This window comes from Coregonus lavaretus, assembly GCF_964263955.1.
Source record: "Coregonus lavaretus genome assembly, chromosome: 8".
Lineage (NCBI taxonomy): Eukaryota > Metazoa > Chordata > Actinopteri > Salmoniformes > Salmonidae > Coregonus > Coregonus lavaretus.
This window is the reverse complement of record NC_139995.1, coordinates 18,770,361-18,792,685: the sequence shown is the minus strand read 5'-3', so window position 1 is coordinate 18,792,685 and position 22,325 is coordinate 18,770,361. Positions and strand designations below refer to the sequence as shown.

Below are 22,325 nucleotides of genomic sequence, written 5' to 3'. Positions count from 1 at the left end.
AGACCAATCTGGGGGGGGAAAAGAATAGGCTTTAAGCCGATGCCATCAAAAACAGAACATTCTGTAAACACTTTCTCATTTGATCAATTCCATACATTTATTTCACACCGAACACAACTTCTCCTATGTGTTGACAGTCCCCATGTGGTTTTGACAGCATTCTAAAATGTTGTTGGCAGAGAAGTTTTGGCCACGGCGCCCTCAAACGCATTTCTAAAGTGGCTCTCCAAACTTGCTGAACAAAAACCGCGGAGCCATCTTGAACCTCGAGACCAGGATTCAAAAATCGCTTGTCTAGAATATGAATGGAAATACGCTAAATACAATGTGTACTATCGAGTTCATTCCACCATTTGGCCAACTCGACGTACATCCTTGTAATGACAGTGGGAGCCATTTGTCCCGCCCTTTATTATCGGGAAACGACCAATCACTGCATTCCGGAATACCTGTTGGGTGACTTGCCATGTATTTTGCGCATGCGCGCATCACTTTCCGCGCTCCACAGCAGTGTGAACATGGCAGCAGGCACCGATCTGCTGGACGAGGTTTTCTTTAACACTGAGGTGGACGAGAAAGTAGTTAGTGATCTTGTGGGGTCTTTTGAGTCCGAGCTTTCGGGCTCAGGTCACTGGAACCCTTGGGTAAGGAGCCAGACAGATGCTAAACACAGTTCCGGGACAGGGGGCAGCTAATGCTAATGTCCAGCAGAGCAAACGGGGACTTGCGCAAGAGGTTGCAAAAGCAGGTATGCTGTGTTAACGTAGTTTTGCTTGTTGTTTCTAAGTGTAAACGAAAGCAAACAGTAGTTTATCTTGGGAGAACCTACTTAGCATTCATTGTGTCACCCTATTCTCTCACGCTTGTTTCCGCTCTACAACGGGCTGAAGTGCAAGGGGGTGTTGTTAGTAATACAATGTCTCAGAGTTCAGCTATGGATGCGTCATCCGCTGAGTCGGACTCATCGGCAGAGTACGGTCAATGCAATACAGTTGCTGTCAGTGCCAGTAAAATAACTTCTCTCCCAAACCACGGGGGAAAAGTAGTCTCTCCCACAGCTCAAACTTTAAATGGAGGCAATATAACGAACGTTCACAATTCAGGAAGCGCTGTCTCGCTCACGGGGACACTGCCAAGTACGAGTAGCGGTAATGCCAAAGTTGCTGTCACAGTTGACAACGGGCCGGGGTTGTCAAAAGGATATGCGAGCGCAGTAATGCCACCCTCATCGAACACTGTCATCCATACATCTTTCATGTACTCTCGGAATGTTGTCACCTCGTCTCAGGCTGCGAGTCTGGGCACTGGACATATTACTTTTACATTTTAGTCATTTAGCAGACGCTCTTATCCAGAGCGACTTACAGTTAGTGAAAGCATACATGTTTTTTTTTTGTTTTTTTTATACTGGCCCCCCGTGGGAAACGAACCCACATCCCTGCCGGCCAAACCCGCCCCTACCTTGGACGACGCTGGACCAATTGTGCGCCGCCCATGGCATACTGCAACACTTTTGAGGCCATCAATGCAAACTGCGGGATCGGGTACAGCGTTGAATGGGCGCACTAATACGGGATTACCTTTGGCTGTCAATGTAGCGGGTCAGCCCACCACAAGTGCACCGGGCATGGACATACAAACTCCGCTATTGAACAATAGCCCGGGAGGGATCCGAGCCATCGCGCCACAGGTGTTGGCCCCCCAGCCATCCCCGCCATCCCCGAATCAGCCTAAAGTTCAGAACATCCAGCTCTCCCCAGGTACATTAAATTGTCTGTCTTTGATATTAAATAGTTTACAAAAACGTAATATTGTTCAAATATAATATATATATATATATATATACACACTGCTCAAAAAAATAAAGTGAACACTAAAATAACACATCCTAGATCTGAATGAATGAAATAATCTTATTAAATACTTTTTTCTTTACATAGTTGAATGTGCTGACAACAAAATCACACAAAAAGTATCAATGGAAATTAAATTTATCAACCCATGGAGGTCTGGATTTGGAGTCACCCTCAAAATTAAAGTGGAAAACCACACTACAGGCTGATCCAACTTTGATGTAATGTCCTTAAAACAAGTCAAAATGAGGCTCAGTAGTGTGTGTGGCCTCCATGTGCCTGTATGACCTCCCTACAACGCCTGGGCATGCTCCTGATGAGGTGGCGGATGGTCTCCTGAGGGATCTCCTCCCAGACCTGGACTACAGCATCCGCCAACTCCTGGACAGTCTGTGGTGCAATGTGGCGTTGGTGGATGGAGCGAGACATGATGTCCCAGATGTGCTCAATTGGATTCAGGTCTGGGGAACGGGCGGGCCAGTCCATAGCATCAATGCCTTCCTCTTGCAGGAACTGCTGACACACTCCAGCCACATGAGGTCTAGCATTGTCTTGCATTAGGAGGAACCCAGGGCCAACCGCACCAGCATATGGTCTCACAAGGGGTCTGAGGATCTCATCTCGGTACCTAATGGCAGTCAGGCTACCTCTGGCGAGCACATGGAGGGCTGTGCGGCCCCCCAAAGAAATGCCACCCCACACCATGACTGACCCACCGCCAAACCGGTCATGCTGGAGGATGTTGCAGGCAGCAGAACGTTCTCCACGGCGTCTCCAGACTCTGTCACGTCTGTCACGTGCTCAGTGTGAACCTGCTTTCATCTGTGAAGAGCACAGGGCACCAGTGGTGAATTTGCCACTTGGTGTTCTCTGGCAAATGCCAAACGTCCTGCACGGTGTTGGGCTATAAGCACAACCCCCACCTGTGGACGTCGGGCCCTCATACCACCCTCATGGAGTCTGTTTCTGACCGTTTGAGCAGACACATGCACATTTGTGGCCTGCTGGAGGTCATTTTGCAGGGCTCTGGCAGTGCTCCTCCTGCTCCTCCTTGCACAAAGGCGGAGGTAGCAGTCCTGCTGCTGGGTTGTTGCCCTCCTACGGCCTCCTCCACGTCTCCTGATGTACTGGCCTGTCTCCTGGTAGCGCCTCCATGCTCTGGACACTACGCTGACAGACACAGTAAACCTTCTTGCCACAGCTCGCATTGATGTGCCATCCTGGATGAGCTGCACTACCTGAGCCACTTGTGTGGGTTGTAGACTCCGTCTCATGCTACCACTAAAGTGAAAGCACCGCCAGCATTCAAAAGTGACCAAAACATCAGCCAGGAAGCATAGGAACTGAGAAGTGGTCTGTGGTCACCACCTGCAAAACCTGTCCTTTATTGGGGGTGTCTTGCTAATTGCCTATAATTTCCACCTGTTGTCTATTCCATTTGCACAACAGCATGTGAAATGTATTGTCAATCAGTGTTGCTTCCTAAGTGGACAGTTTGATTTCACAGAAGTGTGATTGACTTGGAGTTACATTGTATTGTTTAAGTGTTCCCTTAATTTTTTTGAGCAGTGTATATATATATATATATATATATATATATATATATATATTGTTGTTGCTTACAACAGATGTTTAAAAACAGTAAAATCGAGTGGTATATTGCTGACTTAATGTTGGAAAATGATACTTGCTACTTCATTGATTATTCACTGCTTATTCATTGCATCATAATTTGCACAGAAAATCCCGAACTTTCCCTGCCGATCTGTCTTGTTTGTTCATTGAATGGATGCAGTACTTCCCGCGCGCTATCCTATTGTGCTGCGCTGTTCTGTGCCTGCACACTTTTAAAAACCTCTTAAATGTAACAATATATAATCTACATAATCCCCGAAATTAATTATTTATCATTAGCGGACCATAAACAATAGCTAGAAATGCTGCATACTCCAAGAAAGGTTAAAGTCTCACATTTCTGGTAAAAAATAGTTATAAATTGTTGAGGTGTAGTCACTTTTGAGGACAAAATCAAATCAAATTTTATTGGCCACATGCGCCAAATACAACAGGTGCAGACATTACAGTGAAATGCTTACTTACAGCCCTTAACCAACAGTGCATTTCTTTTTAACAAAAAAAGTAAAAATAAAACTACAAAAAAAGTGTTGAGAAAAAAAGAGCAGAAGTAAAATAAAATAACAGTAGGGAGGCTATATATACAGGGGGGTACCGGTGCAGAGTCAATGTGCGGGGGCACCGGCTAGTTGAAGTAATATGTACATGTGGGTAGAGTTAAAGTGACTATGCATAAATAATTAACAGAGTAGCAGCAGCGTAAAAGGATGGGGTGGGGGGGCAGTGCAAATAGTCTGGGTAGCCATGATTAGCTGTTCAGGAGTCTTATGGCTTGGGGGTAGAAGCTGTTGAGAAGTCTTTTGGACCTAGACTTGGCACTCCGGTACCGCTTGCCGTGCGGTAGCAGAGACAACAGTCTATGACTAGGATGGCTGGAGTCTTTGACAATTTTGAGGGCCTTCCTCTGACACCGCCTGGTATAGAGGTCCTGGATGGCAGGAAGCTTGGCCTCAGTGATGTACTGGGCCGTACGCACTACCCTCTGTAGTGCCTTGCGGTCGGAGGCCAAGCAGTTGCCATACCAGGCGGTGATGCAACCAGTCAGGATGCTCTCGATGGTGCAGCTGTAGAATTTTTTGAGGATCTGAGGACCCATGCCAAATCTTTTCAGTCTCCTGAGGGGGAATAGGCTTTGTCGTGCCCCCTTCACGACTGTCTTGGTGTGTTTGGACCATGATAGTTCGTTGGTGATGTGGACACCAAGGAACTTGAAGCTCTCAACCTGTTCCACTACAGCCCCGTCGATGAGAATGGGGGCGTGCTCAAGGAAACAGTACATCATAAAATATTTCATATTTTCATCATATTTGAATTTCCTATTCAACAAAACTGCATGAATAAGGCTTAAAATGACTTATATGCTTCCTAAATATAGTATAAACAAATGATAAAACCATTAACTATAAGATTTCACCTTCCTTATAACTGTAAAATACATATTTGTATGTTTAGTGTTAGAGCAAATGTGCATATTTTCTAAAGGTCTCTCTTTATCAAAACATCTGCCCTCCACTGCTGTGAATGTCACACAGATCTCTAGCTTGGCTTCCTGAACTCGTATTTCATCTCGTATTAATCTTGTCCATCTATGACAAACAGAAAGTGTTTTTGTTTAAAATCTATGAATTATTTTAGATGAATTGCTATAAGTCAAGCTCTGAATGTGTTATAGTGATGAAACCACTCTCTCCTGCTGCTCTACGATATAAGGATTGCATGCTTGTGCTTTGTCAGTGGCTGTGACATAGGGTTCAACCAGGAGTTGATGGTCGGAAGAGTGAATTAAATGGTAGGAGGGACATCCCAGCTTCCAGTTATTTCAGGTTTCACATACTACGTCGCACAGGTGCAAAACATATACTAATGTGCCCGTGGGGAACAGAGCTATCGCTCAAGCCATTTCGATCTGCGGTGTCCACAGATTGATTTATAAGCGAAAATGTCGGTCGGAACCGGTACCAGAACCACGCACGTCCCCTAAACAGGAGACTTTACATATAACACCCTCCTGTCAACTGTCACTGGAAATTGCTGTATGGCATGCAGATAATGAAATACTCAGAGCTTTTCAATACCTTTTCAATTATCTCCTATGCTCGATTTCTTCTGTCACGTAACATTTAGCCTACACAGGAAAAAGTTAAAAAAAATACACTTAATAAACACCAACGGATAGAATGGCAGACAGTGATATGCCATGCCACGCCACATGCAAGCATAGCATAACTCAGCTAACCACTGACTGTATTCACTGTATGTTGTGTGATGATCATGAACACCATCAGAAGTGGAGGCTGTTGCTGCCCAATGTCCCAGCCTGTCTGAGAAGTGTGTGTGTGTATAATATAATGTCCTGTCCTCTGTGAGCCCTCTACAGTACCTTCAGAAGGTATTCAGACCCCTTGACTTTTTCCACATTTTGTTACGTTACAGCCTTATTCTACAATGGATTAAATAAATAAAAATCCTCAGCAATCTACACACAATACCCCATAATGACAAAGCATAAACAGGTTTTTAATTTACATAAGTATTCAGACCCTTTGCTATGAGACTCGAAATTGAGCTCAAGTGCATCCTGTTTCCATTGATCATCCTTGAGATGTTTTTACAACTTGATTGGACATGATTTAAAAAAGGCACACACCCCTCTATGTAAGGTCCCACAATTGACAGTGCATGTCAGAGCAAAAACCAAGCCATTAGGTCAAAGGAATTGTCTCAGAGACAGGATTGTGTCAAGGCACAGATCAGGGGAAGGGTACCAAAAAATGTCTGCAGCATTGAAGGTCCCCAAGAACACAATGGCCTCCATCATTCTTAAACGGAAGAAGTTTGGAACCACCAAGACTCTTCCTAGAGCTGGTCGTCCGGCCAAACTGAGCAATCGGTAGAAGGGCCTTGGTCAGGGAGGTGACAAAGAACCCGATGGTCACTCTGACGGAGCTTTAGAGTTCCTCTGCGGAGATGGCAGAACCTTCCAGAAGCTCAACCATCTCTGCAGCACTCCAGCAATCAGGCCTTTATGGTAGAGTGGCCAGGCAGAAGCCACTCCTCAGTAAAAGGCACATGACAGCCCACTTGGAGTTTGCCAAAAGGCACCTAAAGACTCTCAGACCATGAGAAACAAGATTCTCTGGTCTGATGAAACCAAGATTGAACTCTTCGGCCTGAATGCCAAGCGTCACGTCTGGAGGAAACCTGGCACCATCCCTACGGTGATGAATGGTGGTGGCAGCATCATGCTGTGGGGATGTGTTTCAGCGTCAGGGACTGGGAGACTAGTCAGGATCGAGGGAAAGATGAACGGAGCAAAGTACAGAGAGATCCTTGATGAAAACCTGCTCCAGATGGCTCAGGACCTCAGACTGGGGCGAAGGTTCACCTTCCAACAGGACAACGACCCTAAGCACACAACCAAGACAACGCAGGAATGGCTTCGAGACAAGTCTCTGAATGTCCTTGAGTGGCCCAGCCAGAGCCCGGACTTGAACCTGATCGAACATCTCTGGAGAGAACTGAAAATAGCTGTGCAGCAACGCTCCCCATTCAACCTGACAGAGCTTGAGAGGATCTGTAGAGAAGAATGAGAGAAACTCCCCAAATACAGGTGTGCCAAGCTTGTAGCATCATACCCAAGAAAACACGAGTTGTTTATTTTTATTATATTAGCAAACAGTTCTAAAAACCTGTTTTTGCTTTGTCATTATGGGGTAATGTGTGCAGATTGAGGGGGAAAAAACAATTTAATCAATTTTAGAATAAGGCTGTAACCTAACAAAATGTGGAAAAAGTCAAGGGGTCTGAATATTTTCTGAAGGCACTGTATGAATCCAGGACGAGCCGTGCCTGTAATGCAGCCAGTCTTTTCTTGAGACCCTTCTTGTAGTGCAGTCAGTGTTGAGATCTCCCTGTAGCATGGCATGTTGTCCAGGTGGATTACCAAAATTACAACTTGACTCGTTTACACTGCCGCCACTGTCTGTATGGAACTCTGCTGCCTTGCCTCGTCTTTCCTCGCTCCTTTAGGAAGAGTGATTGATTAGCATGAAATGGCACAGTAATTATTGCACTTATCCAGTGCTCTCTGTCTCTCAGCTACATGTTTTTTTTTTTGGGGGGGGGGGGGGGGGGGGGGGGGGGGGGGGTGGGTAGATCAGCTTAATATTGCAGATAGATTGTAACTTCCATCAATGTAATTGTCTGCATCACTTCCAATCCCCCATGTTTTATATATATATATATATATACACAGTGAGGGGAAAAAAGTATTTGATCCCCTGCTGATTTTGTACGTTTGCCCACTGACAAAGAAATAATCTGTCTATAATTTTAATGGTAGGTTTATTTGAACAGTGAGAGACAGAATAACAAAAATAAAATCTAGAAAAACGCATGTCAAAAATGTTATAAATTGCATTTTAATGAGGGAAATATGTATTTGACCCCCTCTCAATCAGAAAGATTTCTGGCTCCCAGGTGTCTTTTATACAGGTAACGAGCTGAGATTAGGAGCACACTCTTAAAGGGAGTGCTCCTAATCTCAGTTTGTTACCTGTATAAGAGACACCTGTCCACAGAAGCAATCAATCAATCCGATTCCAAACTCTCCACCATGGCCAAGACCAAAGAGCTCTCCAAGGATGTCAGGGACAAGATTGTAGACCTACACAAGGCTGGAATGGGCTACAAGACCATCGCCAAGCAGCTTGGTGAGAAGGTGACAACAGTTGGTGCGATTATTCGCAAATGGAAGAAACACAAAAGAACTGTCAATCTCCCTCGGCCTGGGGCTCCATGCAAGATCTCACCTCGTGGAGTTGCAATGATCATGAGAACGGTGAGGAATCAGCCCAGAACTACACGGGAGGATCTTGTCAATGATCTCAAGGCAGCTGGGACCATAGTCACCAAGAAAACAATTGGTAACACACTACGCCGTGAAGGACTCAAATCCTGCAGCGCCCGCAAGGTCCCCCTGCTCAAGAAAGCACATATACAGGCCCGTCTGAAGTTTGCCATTGAACATCTGAATGATTCAGAGGAGAAATGGGTGAAAGTGTTGTGGTCAGATGAGACCAAAATCGAGCTCTTTGGCATCAACTCAACTCGCTGTGTTTGGAGGAGGAGGAATGCTGCCTATGACACCAAGAACACCATCCCCACCGTCAAACATGGAGGTGGAAACATTATGCTTTGGGGGTGTTTTTCTGCTAAGGGGACAGGACAACTTCACCGCATCAAATGGATGATGGACGGGGCCATGTACCGTCAAATCTCGGGTGAGAACCTCTTTCCCTTAGCTAGGGCATTGAAAATGGGTCGTGGATGGGTATTCCAGCATGACAATGACCCAAAACACACGGCCAAGGCAACAAAGGAGTGGCTCAAGAAGAAGCACATTAAGGTCCTGGAGTGGCCTAGCCAGTCTCCAGACCTTAATCCCATAGAAAATCTGTGGAGGGAGCTGAACATTCGAGTTGCCAAACATCAGCCTCAACCTTAATGACTTGGAGAAGATCTGCAAAGAGGAGTGGGACAAAATCCCTCCTGAGATGTGTGCAAACCTGGTGGCCAACTACAAGAAACGTCTGACGTCTGTGATTGCCAACAAGGGTTTTGCCACCAAGTACTAAGTCATGTTTTGCAGAGGGGTCAAATACTTATTTCCCTCATTAAAATGCAAATCAATGTATAACATTTTTGACATGCGTTTTTCTGGATTTTGTTGTTGTTATTCTGTCTCTCACTGTTCAAATAAACCTACCATTAAAATTTTAGACTTATAATTTCTTTGTCAGTGGGAAAACGTACAAAATCAGCAGGGGATCAAATACTTTTTTCCCTCACTGTACATACAGTGGGGAGAACAAGTATTTGATACACTGCCGATTTTGCAGATTTTCCTACTTACAAAGCATGTAGAGGTTTGTAATTTGTATCATAGGTACACATCAACTGTGAGAGACGGAATCCAGAAAATCACATTGTATGATTTTTAAGTAATTAATTTGCATTTTATTGCATGACATAAGTATTTGATACATCAGAAAAGCAGAACTTAATATTTGGTACAGAAACCTTTGTTTGCAATTACAGAGATCATACATTTCCTGTAGGTCTTGACCAGGTTTGCACACACTGCAGCAGGGATTTTGGCCCACTCCTCCATACATACCTTCTCCAGATCCTTCAGGTTTTGGGGCTGTCGCTGGGCAATACGGACTTTCAGCTCCCTCCAAAGATTTTCTATTGGGTTCAGGTCTGGAGACTGGCTAGGCCACTCCAGGACCTTGAGCTGCTTCTTACGGAGCGACTCCTTAGTTACCCTGGCTGTGTGTTTCGGTTCGTTGTCATGCTGGAAGACCCAGCCACGACCCATCTTCAATGCTCTTACTGAGGGAAGGACGTTGTTGGCCAAGATCTCGCGATACATGGCCCCACCCATCCTCCCCTCAATACGGTGCAGTCGTCCTGTTCCCTTTGCAGAAAAGCATCCCCAAAGATTGAGGTTTCCACCTCCATGCTTCACGGTTGGGATGGTGTTCTTGGGGTTGTACTCATCCTTCTTCTTCCTCCAAACACAGCGAGTGGAGTTTAGACCAAAAAGCTATATTTTTGTCTCATCAGACCACATGATTTTCTTCCATTCCTCCTCTGGATCATCCAGATGGTCATTGGCAAACTTCAGACGGTCCTGGACATGCGCTGGCTTGAGCAGGGGGACCTTGCGTGCGCTGCAGGATTTTAATCCATGACGGCGTAGTGTGTTACTAATGGTTTTCTTTGAGACTGTGGTCCCAGCTCTCTTCAGGTCATTGACCAGGTGCTGCCGTGTAGTTCTGGGCTGATCCCTCACCTTCCTCATGATCATTGATGCCCCACGAGGTGAGATCTTGCATGGAGCCCCAGACCGAGGGTGATTGACCGTCATCTTGAACTTCTTCCATTTTCTAATAATTGCGCCAACAGTTGTTGCCTTCTCACCAAGCTGCTTGCCTATTGTCATGTAGCCCATCCCAGCCTTGTGCAGGTCTATAATTTTATCCCTGATGTCCTTACACAGCTCTCTGGTCTTGGCCATTGTGGAGAGGTTGGAGTCTGTTTGATTGAGTGTGTGGACAGGTGTCTTTTATACAGGTAACGAGTTCAAACAGGTGCAGTTAATACATGTAATGAGTGGAGAACAGGAGGGCTTCTTAAAGAAAAACTAACAGGTCTGTGAGAGCCGGAATTCTTACTGGTTGGTTTCATGCAATAAAATGCAAAGTAATTACTTAAAAATCATACAATGTGATTTTCTGGATTTTTGATTCCGTTTCTCACAGTTGATGTGTACCTATGATAAAAATTATAGACCTCTACGTGCTTTGTATGTAGGAAAACCTGCAAAATCGGCAGTGTATCAAATACTTGTTCTCCCCACTTTACATACACATACATATCCTTTTAAAAAATAGATATATTCCCCTTTATTACCTTCCAACCCCGCCACCCTTTCCCCACTTGGAGTAATCTGGTGAACAACAACGCCTAGGCCTCTACTTCCAGCCCATACTTACTATCTACATTTTATGGACACAGTCAATTTTACAGTAATTACATTTTGTTTGTTCTTTCTCCTGAATTTCTTCTACTCTCAACCTCTGCGATAATTTTCATGATGTCCATTCAGTTTGCTTCTATATGCCATATCTTTCTAACTGTGCTCCTTCACAAAAGCTCCCAACCTACAACCCATACACTTATTATGGACAAAGCGTGCCTACATTATTAGTTGTCTTGTTATTAGTTGTTGTTAGTTGTTATTAGTCCCATCCTTCAATTCCATTCAACACTTCCCATCTATCTTTTAACACCATTCATATAGGATTTCTATTTGCCATATATATTTCAACTGTACTGTGATGTCTTACAAAAGTTCTGAACCTTTCTATTCTCATTGTTTCTACAGATTGTGAATTGAAAATAAACATTTTTGCTAATAGTATTATTATGTTATTGATCGATTGACTATGACTTTTCAAATCACCCAGTAGTGCTATCTGCAGGGTTAGCTCCAGGTAAATATTGCAATCCTTTAGCCATTCCTTTACCTGTGTCCAAAAACAAGCTACAAATGGACAGTACCAAAACAAATGATCTAATGATTCTGTCTCTTTGCAGCAAAATCTGCAGAGCTGGGAAGATTGTATCCCCCATATAAATAAAATTTCTATTGGTAGCAAGAATTTTATATAATAATTTAAATTGAAAGATTCTAAGTTTTGAATCCGGTGTCGTTTTGCGTATTTACATTTACATTTTAGTCATTTAGCAGACGCTCTTATCCAGAGCGACTTACAGGAGCAATTAGGGTTAAGTGCCTTGCTTAAGGGCACATCGACAGATTTTTCACCTAGTCGGCTCGGGGATTAGAACCAGTGACCTTTCGGTTACTGGCACAACGCTCTTACCCACTAAGCTACCTGCCGCCCCAGTTCATAAACACTGTGCCATGGGATCGGTTGATGTGTATTTTTAATGGATTATCAGATCAAATTGAGTTAATCATGAACATATAGTTAACATTCTTTGTGGCTAACTGAATTGGGCCGTTTGTTTTTGTCTTCAAACACAGTGAAAAGAGCTTGGGTTGAACAGAGTTTAAAGTAAACATGAGTGTTTTTGCAAGATAAGGATTGATTGATTGTAGTACTCTGAACTTAAGAAAAGTTGAGTTTAGCCGCTCTCAGAGACAAAAGGAAGTGGGCGGAGCAATAAAAGAGCGGGAAAACTGAAGAGGACTATATAAGATGGAGGGAGACCGTAAGAATGGATGCCCCTCTGCAGACGGGTATCGGCTTTGTTGAAAACTTTAATCAAGTAATTTCTTGATGCAACAAAAACTCTGTAAGACCGTATTTGTAATAAAGTATGGTGGTTATTTTCCACAACACGGTACGTCAAAAATCTCTTCCCAACTATTTTGCAATCTATATGGGACGGCTGTCAATCACATTTGCATTTACATTTTAGTCATTTAGCAGACTCTCTTATCCAGAGCGACTTACAGTTATATACAGTTTAGTTTATACTGGCCCCCTGTGGGAATCGAACCCACAACCCTGGCGTTGCAACCGCCATGCTCTACCAACTGAGCTACATCCCTGCCGGCCATTCCCTCCCCTACCCTGGGCCAATTGTGCGCCGCCCCATGGGTCTGCTGGTCGCGGCCAGCTACGACAGAGCCTGGATTCGAACCAGGATCTCTAGTGGCACAGCTAGACCACTGCGCCACTCGGGACACTATCCTTTGGTCCTTAAATGAAACTGATATACCTTTTTATTTATCACAGTTTTCCTTAACCAATGATGTTCTTTAATGCAAGGCCAACATACAAGTTCCTTACTTTCTCCTCCTTCCACATTCCTCTTCCATTTTTGCGGTAAGGCTGCAATTATTTGGTTGTAATTTTGGGTAGAGCAGACATTTCCATATGTTTTTGTTAGCTGCATGTGTGACATAACTCCACCAGTCCTACCGATGATATCATTTACAAAGATTATACCTTTTTAAAACATTTTTTGTTTTCAATTAGCATATTTGAGTTTAACCACAATATTTGTTGCATTATTTGTTCTGTCGTTTCTGGAGGATTAAATTGAAATTGCAACCAACTTTCTATGGCTTGTTTTAGAAATAGTGAAATCTGGGAGATGATTTCCTTTTCAAATAACTGAAAGTGAGAGGTTGTAATCTGAATTTTACATTTTAGTCATTTAGCAGACGCTCTTATCCAGAGCGACTTACAGTTAGTGAGTGCATACATTATTTTATTTTTTCATACTGGCCCCCCGTGGGAATCGAACCCAGAACCCTGGCGTTGCAAACGCCATTCTCTACCAACTGAGCTACATCCCTGCTGGCCATTCCCTCCCCTACCCTGGACGACGCTGGGCCAATTGTGCACCGCACCATGAATAAAGGGAAAAAGGCCATTCTTGAACATTGGGTGAGACAATATTACTAATTTGCTAGAGAACCAGTTCGGATTTAAGTATAACTTTTGTATGACTGAAGCTTTAATGATGGGTCTAATGCTTTAATATTTAATCATTTCTGTCCTCCAAATTCATATTCATTATATAAATAGGCCCGTTTTAATTTTGTCTGGCTTGCCGTTCCAAATTAAATGGAATATTTTTTTCTCAAATATTTTAAAAAACTGTTCGCTAGGCGTAGGCAAGACCATAAGCAAATAGGTAAACTGGGATAATACTAAAGAGTTAATCAGGGTGATTTTTTCCACAAATTGACAGACACCCACCTTTCCATGGTAGCAAATCTTATCTATTTTTGCTAACTTTCTATTATAATTTATTGAAGTGAGATCATTTATTTCCTTTGGGATATGTATTCTGAGTATATCCACATCACCATCAGACCATTTTATTGGTAAACTACATGGCAATGTAAAAATTGTATTTTTTATTGATCCTATACGTAATATAGTACATTTGTCATAATTCGGTTGTAATCCAGAGCGGTTAGAAAATGTATCTAGATCCTCTGAGGCTGTGGAGTGATTCTAGTTGTGGATTTAAAAGAAAACATGAATCATCAGCGTACAATGACACCTTTTGTTTTTAATCCCTGGATTTCTAATCCCCTGATATTATTGTTGGATCTGATTTTAATAGCTAACATCTCGATGGCAATAATAAATAGATATGCCGATAGTGGGCAACCTTGTTTCACTCCCCTTGACAGTTTAAAACTTTCTGAGAAATAGCCATTATTTACTATTTTACACCTAGGGTTACTATACATGATTTTGACCCCTTTTATAAGAGATTCACCAAAAATGAAATGCTCCAGGCATTTATATATAAACCCCAGTCGTACTTTATCAAATGCCTTTTCGAAGTCTGCTATGAATAGCAGGCCTGGTTTCTCAGATTTTCCATAATGTTCTATTGTTTCCAATACTTGCCTTATATTATCTCCAATGTATCTTCCATGTAAAAAACCTGTCTGATTAGAATGAATAATATCCGACAATACCTTTTTAATTCTATGCGCTATACATTTTGCTAGAATTTTTGCATCACAACACTGAAGTGTAAGGGGCCTCCAATTTTTTTTAATGGACTGGATCTTTATATTTTCCACTTGTATCCTGTTTCAGTAATAATGAGATCAGACCTTCTTCTTGAGTGTCAGATAATCTACCATTTACATAGGAGTGGTTAAAACATGCTAATAGCGGTCCTCTTAGTATATCAAAAAAGGTTTGGTATACTTCGACTGGTATGCCATCCAACCCTGGAGTTTTCCCAGACTTTAATTGCATCCAGAAGTTCCTCCTCTGTCATTTCACCTTCACATGAGTCTTTATATTTGGCTGTTAATTTTACATTATCAATAGAAAAAAAATCTCTACAATTAGCTTCAGTTAGAGGAGATGGAGGCGACTGAAACAAAAACATATGCTTATCTCTCAGCTAAATGTTAGCAGATGTGGGAGGATCGGAGCTAAACTGCTGCTCTCTACAACCTGGTCTATAGATTCCCTCTCCTGTTGACGAGAGTTGTTACAAATGTGTTACAAAGTGTTGTAAAGGGAATCTAACATGGTGATGGAAGGGTTAGGGGAAGTGTAATGACCCCTTGTCTCTCTCACAGGTATGGTCCTGGTGCGCAATGAGAGTGGCCAGCAGTTGATGATCCACCAGCAGACCCTGGCTCAGATGTCAGTCCAGGTTAGACCAGTGTTGTGCCTGGTCCAGATCAGCTTGTCTTAAATCAACCTCCTTCCCCCAGGCTCCTGGGACACCTATCCTCACCACCATCATCAAGCAGGGCTCGCCTGTGCCAACTTCTGCCCCTGTCACCACCACACTCCAGAGGCCACCTGTCCTACAGGTACAGTTGGGGACACGATGTGGGGGGCTACAGCAGAGCAGGAGAGGTGTATTAGGTGGGAAGATACACACAGTAGGGTATATTACACAGTAAAGCCATAGCAGAGGGCAGAAACAGCACCAGTCAGTCATGTAGAACTTTTTTTAAATTCACTCGAGGGGCGTTTCTGTAACCTAGGCAGCTCCTTTGAGCTTGAATCCCCTTTGTGTGTGAGATGGCTTATTTATCCCGGGAGCCCCATGCTATTGCTCTTCCCCCCTTTAATGAGGTGTTTCCTCAAAGCTCTCTTTTTGCTCATAAGTATGATCTATGCTGAAATCTCCCAGAATTGACTGGCTTATGGTACATTGAATGTGACAACCTGGATGTTGTGTGTGTTTCTCCCCAGAGTCCCCATGGTTGTGGGAGGGACTGTTGTAGTCACTTCCATTGGGACAGCGCTACCAGGGGCCACCCAGAGGACCGTCACCGCGTCACCCATGACCACTGTCACCTTGGCAACAGTGCGGAACTAGGGTCTACCCATCCTCATGGGTCAGGGCTTCTAGACCATAACTGTATTTCTAGTGCTCTGATGGTCTCTGATAAATACAATACAAATACAGCAGATATGATAGAAGGATATATTGGCTTTTGATGTGTGAATGAAGCAAGAGCCCATGATGGTTGTTTAAATGACAAGCTTGACTTTGTTTCTAAGGCTGCCCTTTGTTTGTGTTGTTGTAGGAGACTTTGGAGAATGTGAAGAAATTGGAGAATGTGAAGAAATGCAAGAACTTCCTGTCTACGTTAATCAAGCTGGTATCCAGCGGGAAGCAGTCCTCCGAGACTGCAGCCAACGTTAAAGACCTAGTCAAAGATCTCCTGGTGAGTGACCACACACACCACTGATGAGATGAAGCTAGATATCAGGAGATATTTGATCCAACTGTTGATGTCAGCTGCTGATAGTATCACAATAGAAAGGGACATTGGAAGTACCCGTCAAACGTTTGGACACACCTACTCATTCCAGGGTTTTTCTTTATTTTTACTATTTTCTACATTGCAGAATAATAGTGAAGACATGAAAACTATGACGTAACACATATGGAATCATGTAGTAACCAAAAAAGTGTTAAACAAATCAAAATATATTTGATATTTGAGATTCTTCAAAGTAGCCACCCTTTGATGACAGCTTTGCACACTCTTGGCATTCTCTCAACCAGCTTCATGAGGTAGTCACCTGGAATGCATTTCAATGAACAGGTGTGCCTTGTTAAAAGTTAATTGGTGGAATTTCTTTCCTTCTTAATGTGTTTGAGCCAATCAGTTGTTGTTATTCTGTCTCTCACTGTTCAAATAAACCTACCATTAAAATTATAGACTTATCATTTCTTTGTCAGTGGGAAAACGTACAAAATCAGCAGGGGATCAAATACTTTTTTCCCTCACTGTATGTTATATTTGAGATTCTTCAAAGTAGCCACCCTTTGCCTTGATGACATGTTTGCACACTCTTGGCATTCTCTCAACCAGCTTCATGAGGTAGTCACCTGGAATGCATTTCAATTAACAGGTGTGCCTTCTTAAAAGTTAATTTGTGGAATTTCTTTCCTTAATGTGTTTGAGCCAATCAGTTGTGTCGTGACAAGGTAGGGGTGATATACAGAAGATAGCTCTATTTGGTAAAAGACCAAGTCCTTATAATTTCTCAAATAAGCAAAGAGAAACGACAGTCCATCATTACTTTAAGACATGATGGTCAGTCAATCCGGAAAATTTGAAGAAAGTTTCTTCAAGTGCAGTCGCAAAAACCATCAAGCGCTATGATGAAACTGTCTCTCATGAGGACTGCCACAGGAATGGAAGACCCAGAGTTACCTCTGCTGCAGAGGTTAAGTTCATTAGAGTTAACTGCACCTCAGATTGCAGCCCAAATAAATGCTTCGCAGTGTTCAAGTAACAGGCACATCTCAACATCAACTGTTCAGAGGATACTGCGTGAATCAGGCCTTCATGGTCGAATTGCTGCAAAGAAACCACTACTGAAGGACACCAATAAGAAGAAGAGACTTGCTTGGGCCATGAAACACAAGCAATGAACATTAGACTGGTGGAAATCTGTCCTTTGGTCCAAATTTGTGAGACGCAGAGTAGGTGAACGGATGATCTCCGCATGTGTGGTTCCCACCGTGAAGCATGGAGGAGGGGTTGTGATGTTATGGGGTTGCTTTGCTGGTGACACGGTCAGTGATTTATTTAGAATTCAAGGCACACTTAACCAGCATGGCTACCACAGCATTCTGCAGCGATACGCCATCCCATCTGGTTTGCGCTTAGTGGGACTATCATTTGTTTTTCAACAGGACAATGACCCAAAACACACCTCCAGGCAGGCTGTGTAAGGGCTATTTGACCAAGGACAGTGATGGAGTGCTGCATCAGATGACCTGGCCTCCCCAATCACCCGACCTCAACCCAATTGAGATGGTTTGGGATGAGTTGAACCGCAGAGTGAAGGAAAAGCAGCCAACAAGTGCTCAGCATATGTGGGAACTCCTTCAAGACTGTTGGAAAAGCATTCCTTATGAAGCTGGTTGAGAGAATGCCAAGAGTGTGCAAAGCTGTCATCAAGGCAAAGGGTGGCTACTTTGAAGAGTCTAAAATATAAAATATATTTTGATTTGTTTAACACTTTTTTTGGTTACAACATGATTCCAGATGTGTTATTTCATAGTTTTGATGTCTACAATGTAGAAAATAGTAAAAATAAAGAAAAATACTTGAATGAGTAGGTGTGTCCAAACTTTTGACTGCTAGTGTATATTAGCATATTTATTTGGAACTCTGATGGTTCTCTTTTTCCAAAAGGAGGGGAAGATTGAAGCCGAGGACTTCACCAGCAGGTTATACAGAGAGCTAAACTCCTCACCTCAGCCTTACCTCCTGCCTTTCCTCAAGGTTTGGAATCCTCCTGCGCGCCAATGAATGAACAAAACAAAGTCATGACCCAGTCTTCAGCACCCACCACCAGTTTGCGGTCACCAAACTCTAACCATTCTTCCAAATGACCGTATTACTGCACTGTTTCTAATGTCTGCCTTTCTGTCTGTGTCTTTCTGTCCTACAGAGGAGCCTCCCTGCATTGCGGCAGCTCACCCCAGACTCTGCAGCCTTCATCCAGCAGACTGGGCTCCAGCAGCAGGCCTCTGCCCCCACCCCCAACCTCACCATGGTGGTACTTGGTAGCCCAGCCCCGGACCCTGCTGCCCCAGCCATCAGACCATACCTCCAGCCTGTCATCAGCAAACAGGGCCAGCCTGCCCCACTGGTACTCTACCAACATATACACTCTCCTCCATATAATGCTGGACAAATATATTGGCACCCTTGCACTTTTCTTACATAATTCCATAAATGTCTTCTAAAAACACTTTTGTCACCACACCTTATTGGATATTCAACATTGCATAATCAATTTTGTTTTTGTAAACTTAAGTTTACCATTTGTATTTAGAAGATAATGACAAATGGCATGGACAAAATGATTGGCACCCTGGAACTAGTACTTGGTTGCACAGCCTTTGGCCAAGATAACTGCAGACAAAAGCTTCTTGTAGCCATCAATGACCTTGCTGCACCTTTCAACTTGAAGTTTGGCCTACTTTTCAGCAGCAAACTGTTCAAATTATTCAATGGTTGAGTAACAATGTTTGACGAACTGCTGTTTTCAGCTCTTGCCATCGGTTTTGGATGGGATTTAGATCTGGACTCTTCGCTGGCCACACCAGAACAGTCCAGCATCTCTTCTTGAACCATTTCTGGATTCTTTTTTATCTGTGTTTGGAGTCGTTGTCCTGCTGGAATTCCCACAACCTTCAATGGAGACTCAGTTTTTGGACACTGGGTTGAACATTGGACTCCAAAATGCCTGATAATCTGCTGATTTCATGATGTACCACATTCAAAGCAACCCTGCAGCATTATCAAACCTCCCCATCTTTGATTGTAGGGAGGGTGTTATCAATGAATTATTCATTTAGTCGTAAGTAAACAGAGCACTGATCTGTATTGCCAAAGATTGGCATTTTGTTTCATTGGTCCACAGAACATTTCCTCCAGGATCATGCAATCAGCAGATTATCAAGGTATTTTGGAATGCAATGTTCAACCCAGTGTCCAAAAACTGTGTCTCTGTTGAAGGTTATAGGTCTTCCAGCAAGACAAAACCTAAACATACATCAAAAGTACCCTGGAAGGGTTCAAGAAGAAATGCCAGCGAAGAGTCCAGATCTGAATCACATCCATAACCTATGGCTAGAGCTGAAAACAGCAGTTGATGGAGGGCACCCATCAAACATTGAAGAATTAGTGCAGTTTGCTGCTGAAGAGTAGGCCAAATTGCCTGTAGAATGGTGTAGCAAGCTCATTGATGGCATTTGTTGGCAGTTATCTTGGCCAAAGACTGTGCAAGTACTAGCTCCGGAGTGGCATTAATTTTGTCCATGCCATTTGTCTTTTATTTTATAAATGAAAATTGTAAACTTAAGTTTACATAAATTAATATAGTTCTGCAATGTTGAAAATCCACAGGGATGCTGGCCCATGTTGAATCCTTCCTACAGTTGTGTCAAGTTGGCTGGATGTCCTTTGAGTGGTGGACCATTCTTGATATACACAGGAAACTGTTGAGGGGGAAAAACCCTGCAGCGTTGCAGTTCTTGACACAAACCGGTGCGCCTGGCACCTACCGCCGTACCCCGTTTAAAGGCACTTAAATCTCTGAATGGCACACATACACAATCCATGTCTCAATTGTCTCAAGGCTTAGAAATCCTTCTTTAACCTGTCTCCTCCACTGATTGAAGTGGATTTAACAAGTGACATCAATAAGGGATCATAGCTTTCACCTGGATTCACCTGGTCAGTCTATGTTATGGAAAGTTTTGTACACTTTGTATTTTACTGTTAAAATAGGGCTCCTTTTATTTTTGTTCAGTAAAGATGAATTTGCCTGCATCTTTATGTGCTCTAATATCATAGGCTAGTTTATTTGGGGCTAATTCGCCACCTGAGTAAGTGGAAACTCAAAACACATTTGCTAATTCTAAATATAATACCCACTAGTAGCCATGTATTAATCGAACACTAAATTGAATGTCTAAAAAAACTACCGCCCAATGAGGCCTATGCACTCGCAATGGTACTCGCTCCTTATCTCAAAGCTATATATAATATATAGTTTGTAAAATAGTTGCTATTGAGCTCAGAATTGAGAGCTGAGAAATACAAAGTATACCTAAAGAAAGCTGAGAACCTCCTCTCTCCAACTGTGACAACGGGATAGCAGTGTTTTCCCTGTAATTGGGTTTTAAAATGTTCAGAACACCTTTTTCTCCCGGAGCATTGGCTCGCTCGACATAGCAGCAGGCCCCAGCGAAACAGGTACAGGGGCAGGTTTTAGCCTTCTAAGAAATAGGATGTTTTGAAAAAGAGATGACAATGTAGAATGTGCAGCTAGCACCAATGTGACCAATAATTTTTTTTACTTGTCAAAGGGTTGCAAAATGTGACTAAATGGTCGCAGTCTGGAGCCCTGATCTAGTCCCCCCATTTGAAGAAGTCATAAGTATTTGGACAAATTCACTTAGTGTATTAAACTAGTCAAAAGCTTAGTATTTGGTCCTATCCTTGCACACAATGTCTACATCAAGCTTGTGACTTTACAAACGTGTTTGATGCATTTGCGGGTGGTTTTGGTTGTGTTTTGGATTATGTTTTGCCCAATAGGAACTGAATGGTGAATAATGTATTTTTGGAGTCACTTTTATTGTAAGTAAGAATAGAAGATGTTTCTGAACACGTCTACATTCATGTGTATGCTACCATGATTATGGATAATCATGAATGAATCGTGAATAATGATGAGTGAGAAGGTTATAGATGAAAAAAGATCATACCCCCCCCCCCCCCCAAAAAAAATGCTAACCTCCCCTGTTATTGTTATTGTTAATGGTGAGAGGTTAGCATGTTTTGTTGTACCCTCTGAACTAGGCAGACGGGCTGCCTCCCACAATGTATCCAATGTTCCAGCATACACGTTTGACAGGTTGCCTTTGTCAGTTTGGCATAGAAAACTACGTCACTGCTGTATCCGCTTCTTGCCCACATCCCCCTGACACAAAATAGCAGCTAGCAAGATGGCGATCACGGAGGTTATTTTTAATGAGTAAAAGTGGCTAGTTTGTATCAACGAACTTCACTAAAACCTTCTTTGAAGTAACCAAAAGAGTTTGTCATATCTACCAGACCCTAGTCCAGGGATAATCAACAAGATTCAGCCGCAGGGTGATTTTTTTTTTGTTGAGCGGATGGTCAGGGGGCCAGAACATAATTACAAATAATTTGTAGAATGCAAATTGACCGCAATAAGCCCAAACAGATATAATATAATATTTGACTTAAACATAATAATTTCAAACCTTACATTTGTATTCTATTATGCGTGGGAATACTTTTGGAACAGATTACCAAAACTAAAATCACTTGGAGCAGATTTACTGGTGTTTTTACAGTACCACACACACACACACACACACACACACACACACAAATTAAATAAAATCACCTGCGGGCCAAATTCGGCCCACGGGTCGCCAGTTGGAGAACCTGCCCTAATCAAATCCACAAAAAGTTATACAGCTGTACTATTGAGAGCATCTTGACTGGCTGCATCATTGCTTCGTATGAGCATAGCACCGCCCTCGATCGCGGACAGCCCAGTATATCACTGGGGCTGAGCTCCCTGCCATCCAGGACCTCCTATATATCAGGCGGCGTGAAAGACTCCAGCCAGTCAAGCCATAGACTGTTCTCTCTGCTTCCGTGTGGCAAGCGGTACTGGTGCATCAAGTCTGACACCAACAGACTCCTGAATAGCGTCT

The 22,325-nt window shown here is 43.0% G+C and overlaps 2 protein-coding genes across 2 annotated transcripts in view; both read left to right on the top strand.

Moving 5' to 3' along the window:
* Positions 1-518: 518 nt before the first annotated feature.
* LOC311133962 (transcription initiation factor TFIID subunit 4-like) overlaps positions 519-22,325 on the top strand; it is a gene marked incomplete at its 5' end in the record, with an annotated part of 34,112 nt that continues 12,305 nt past the window's right edge. The window contains 9 exon segments of the mRNA XM_084167591.1: positions 519-692; positions 1,346-1,760; positions 15,157-15,238; positions 15,240-15,396; positions 15,785-15,787; positions 15,789-15,899; positions 16,123-16,263; positions 18,253-18,342; positions 18,512-18,712. Of these exon segments, the coding sequence (XP_084023717.1) occupies positions 519-692; positions 1,346-1,760; positions 15,157-15,238; positions 15,240-15,396; positions 15,785-15,787; positions 15,789-15,899; positions 16,123-16,263; positions 18,253-18,342; positions 18,512-18,712 (1,374 nt within the window).
* LOC311133747 (uncharacterized protein) lies at positions 608-1,424 on the top strand. Its single transcript, XM_084167299.1, has one exon. It carries the CDS (start codon positions 695-697, stop codon positions 1,328-1,330), a length of 636 nt encoding a protein of 211 aa, XP_084023425.1. The 5' UTR covers positions 608-694; the 3' UTR covers positions 1,331-1,424.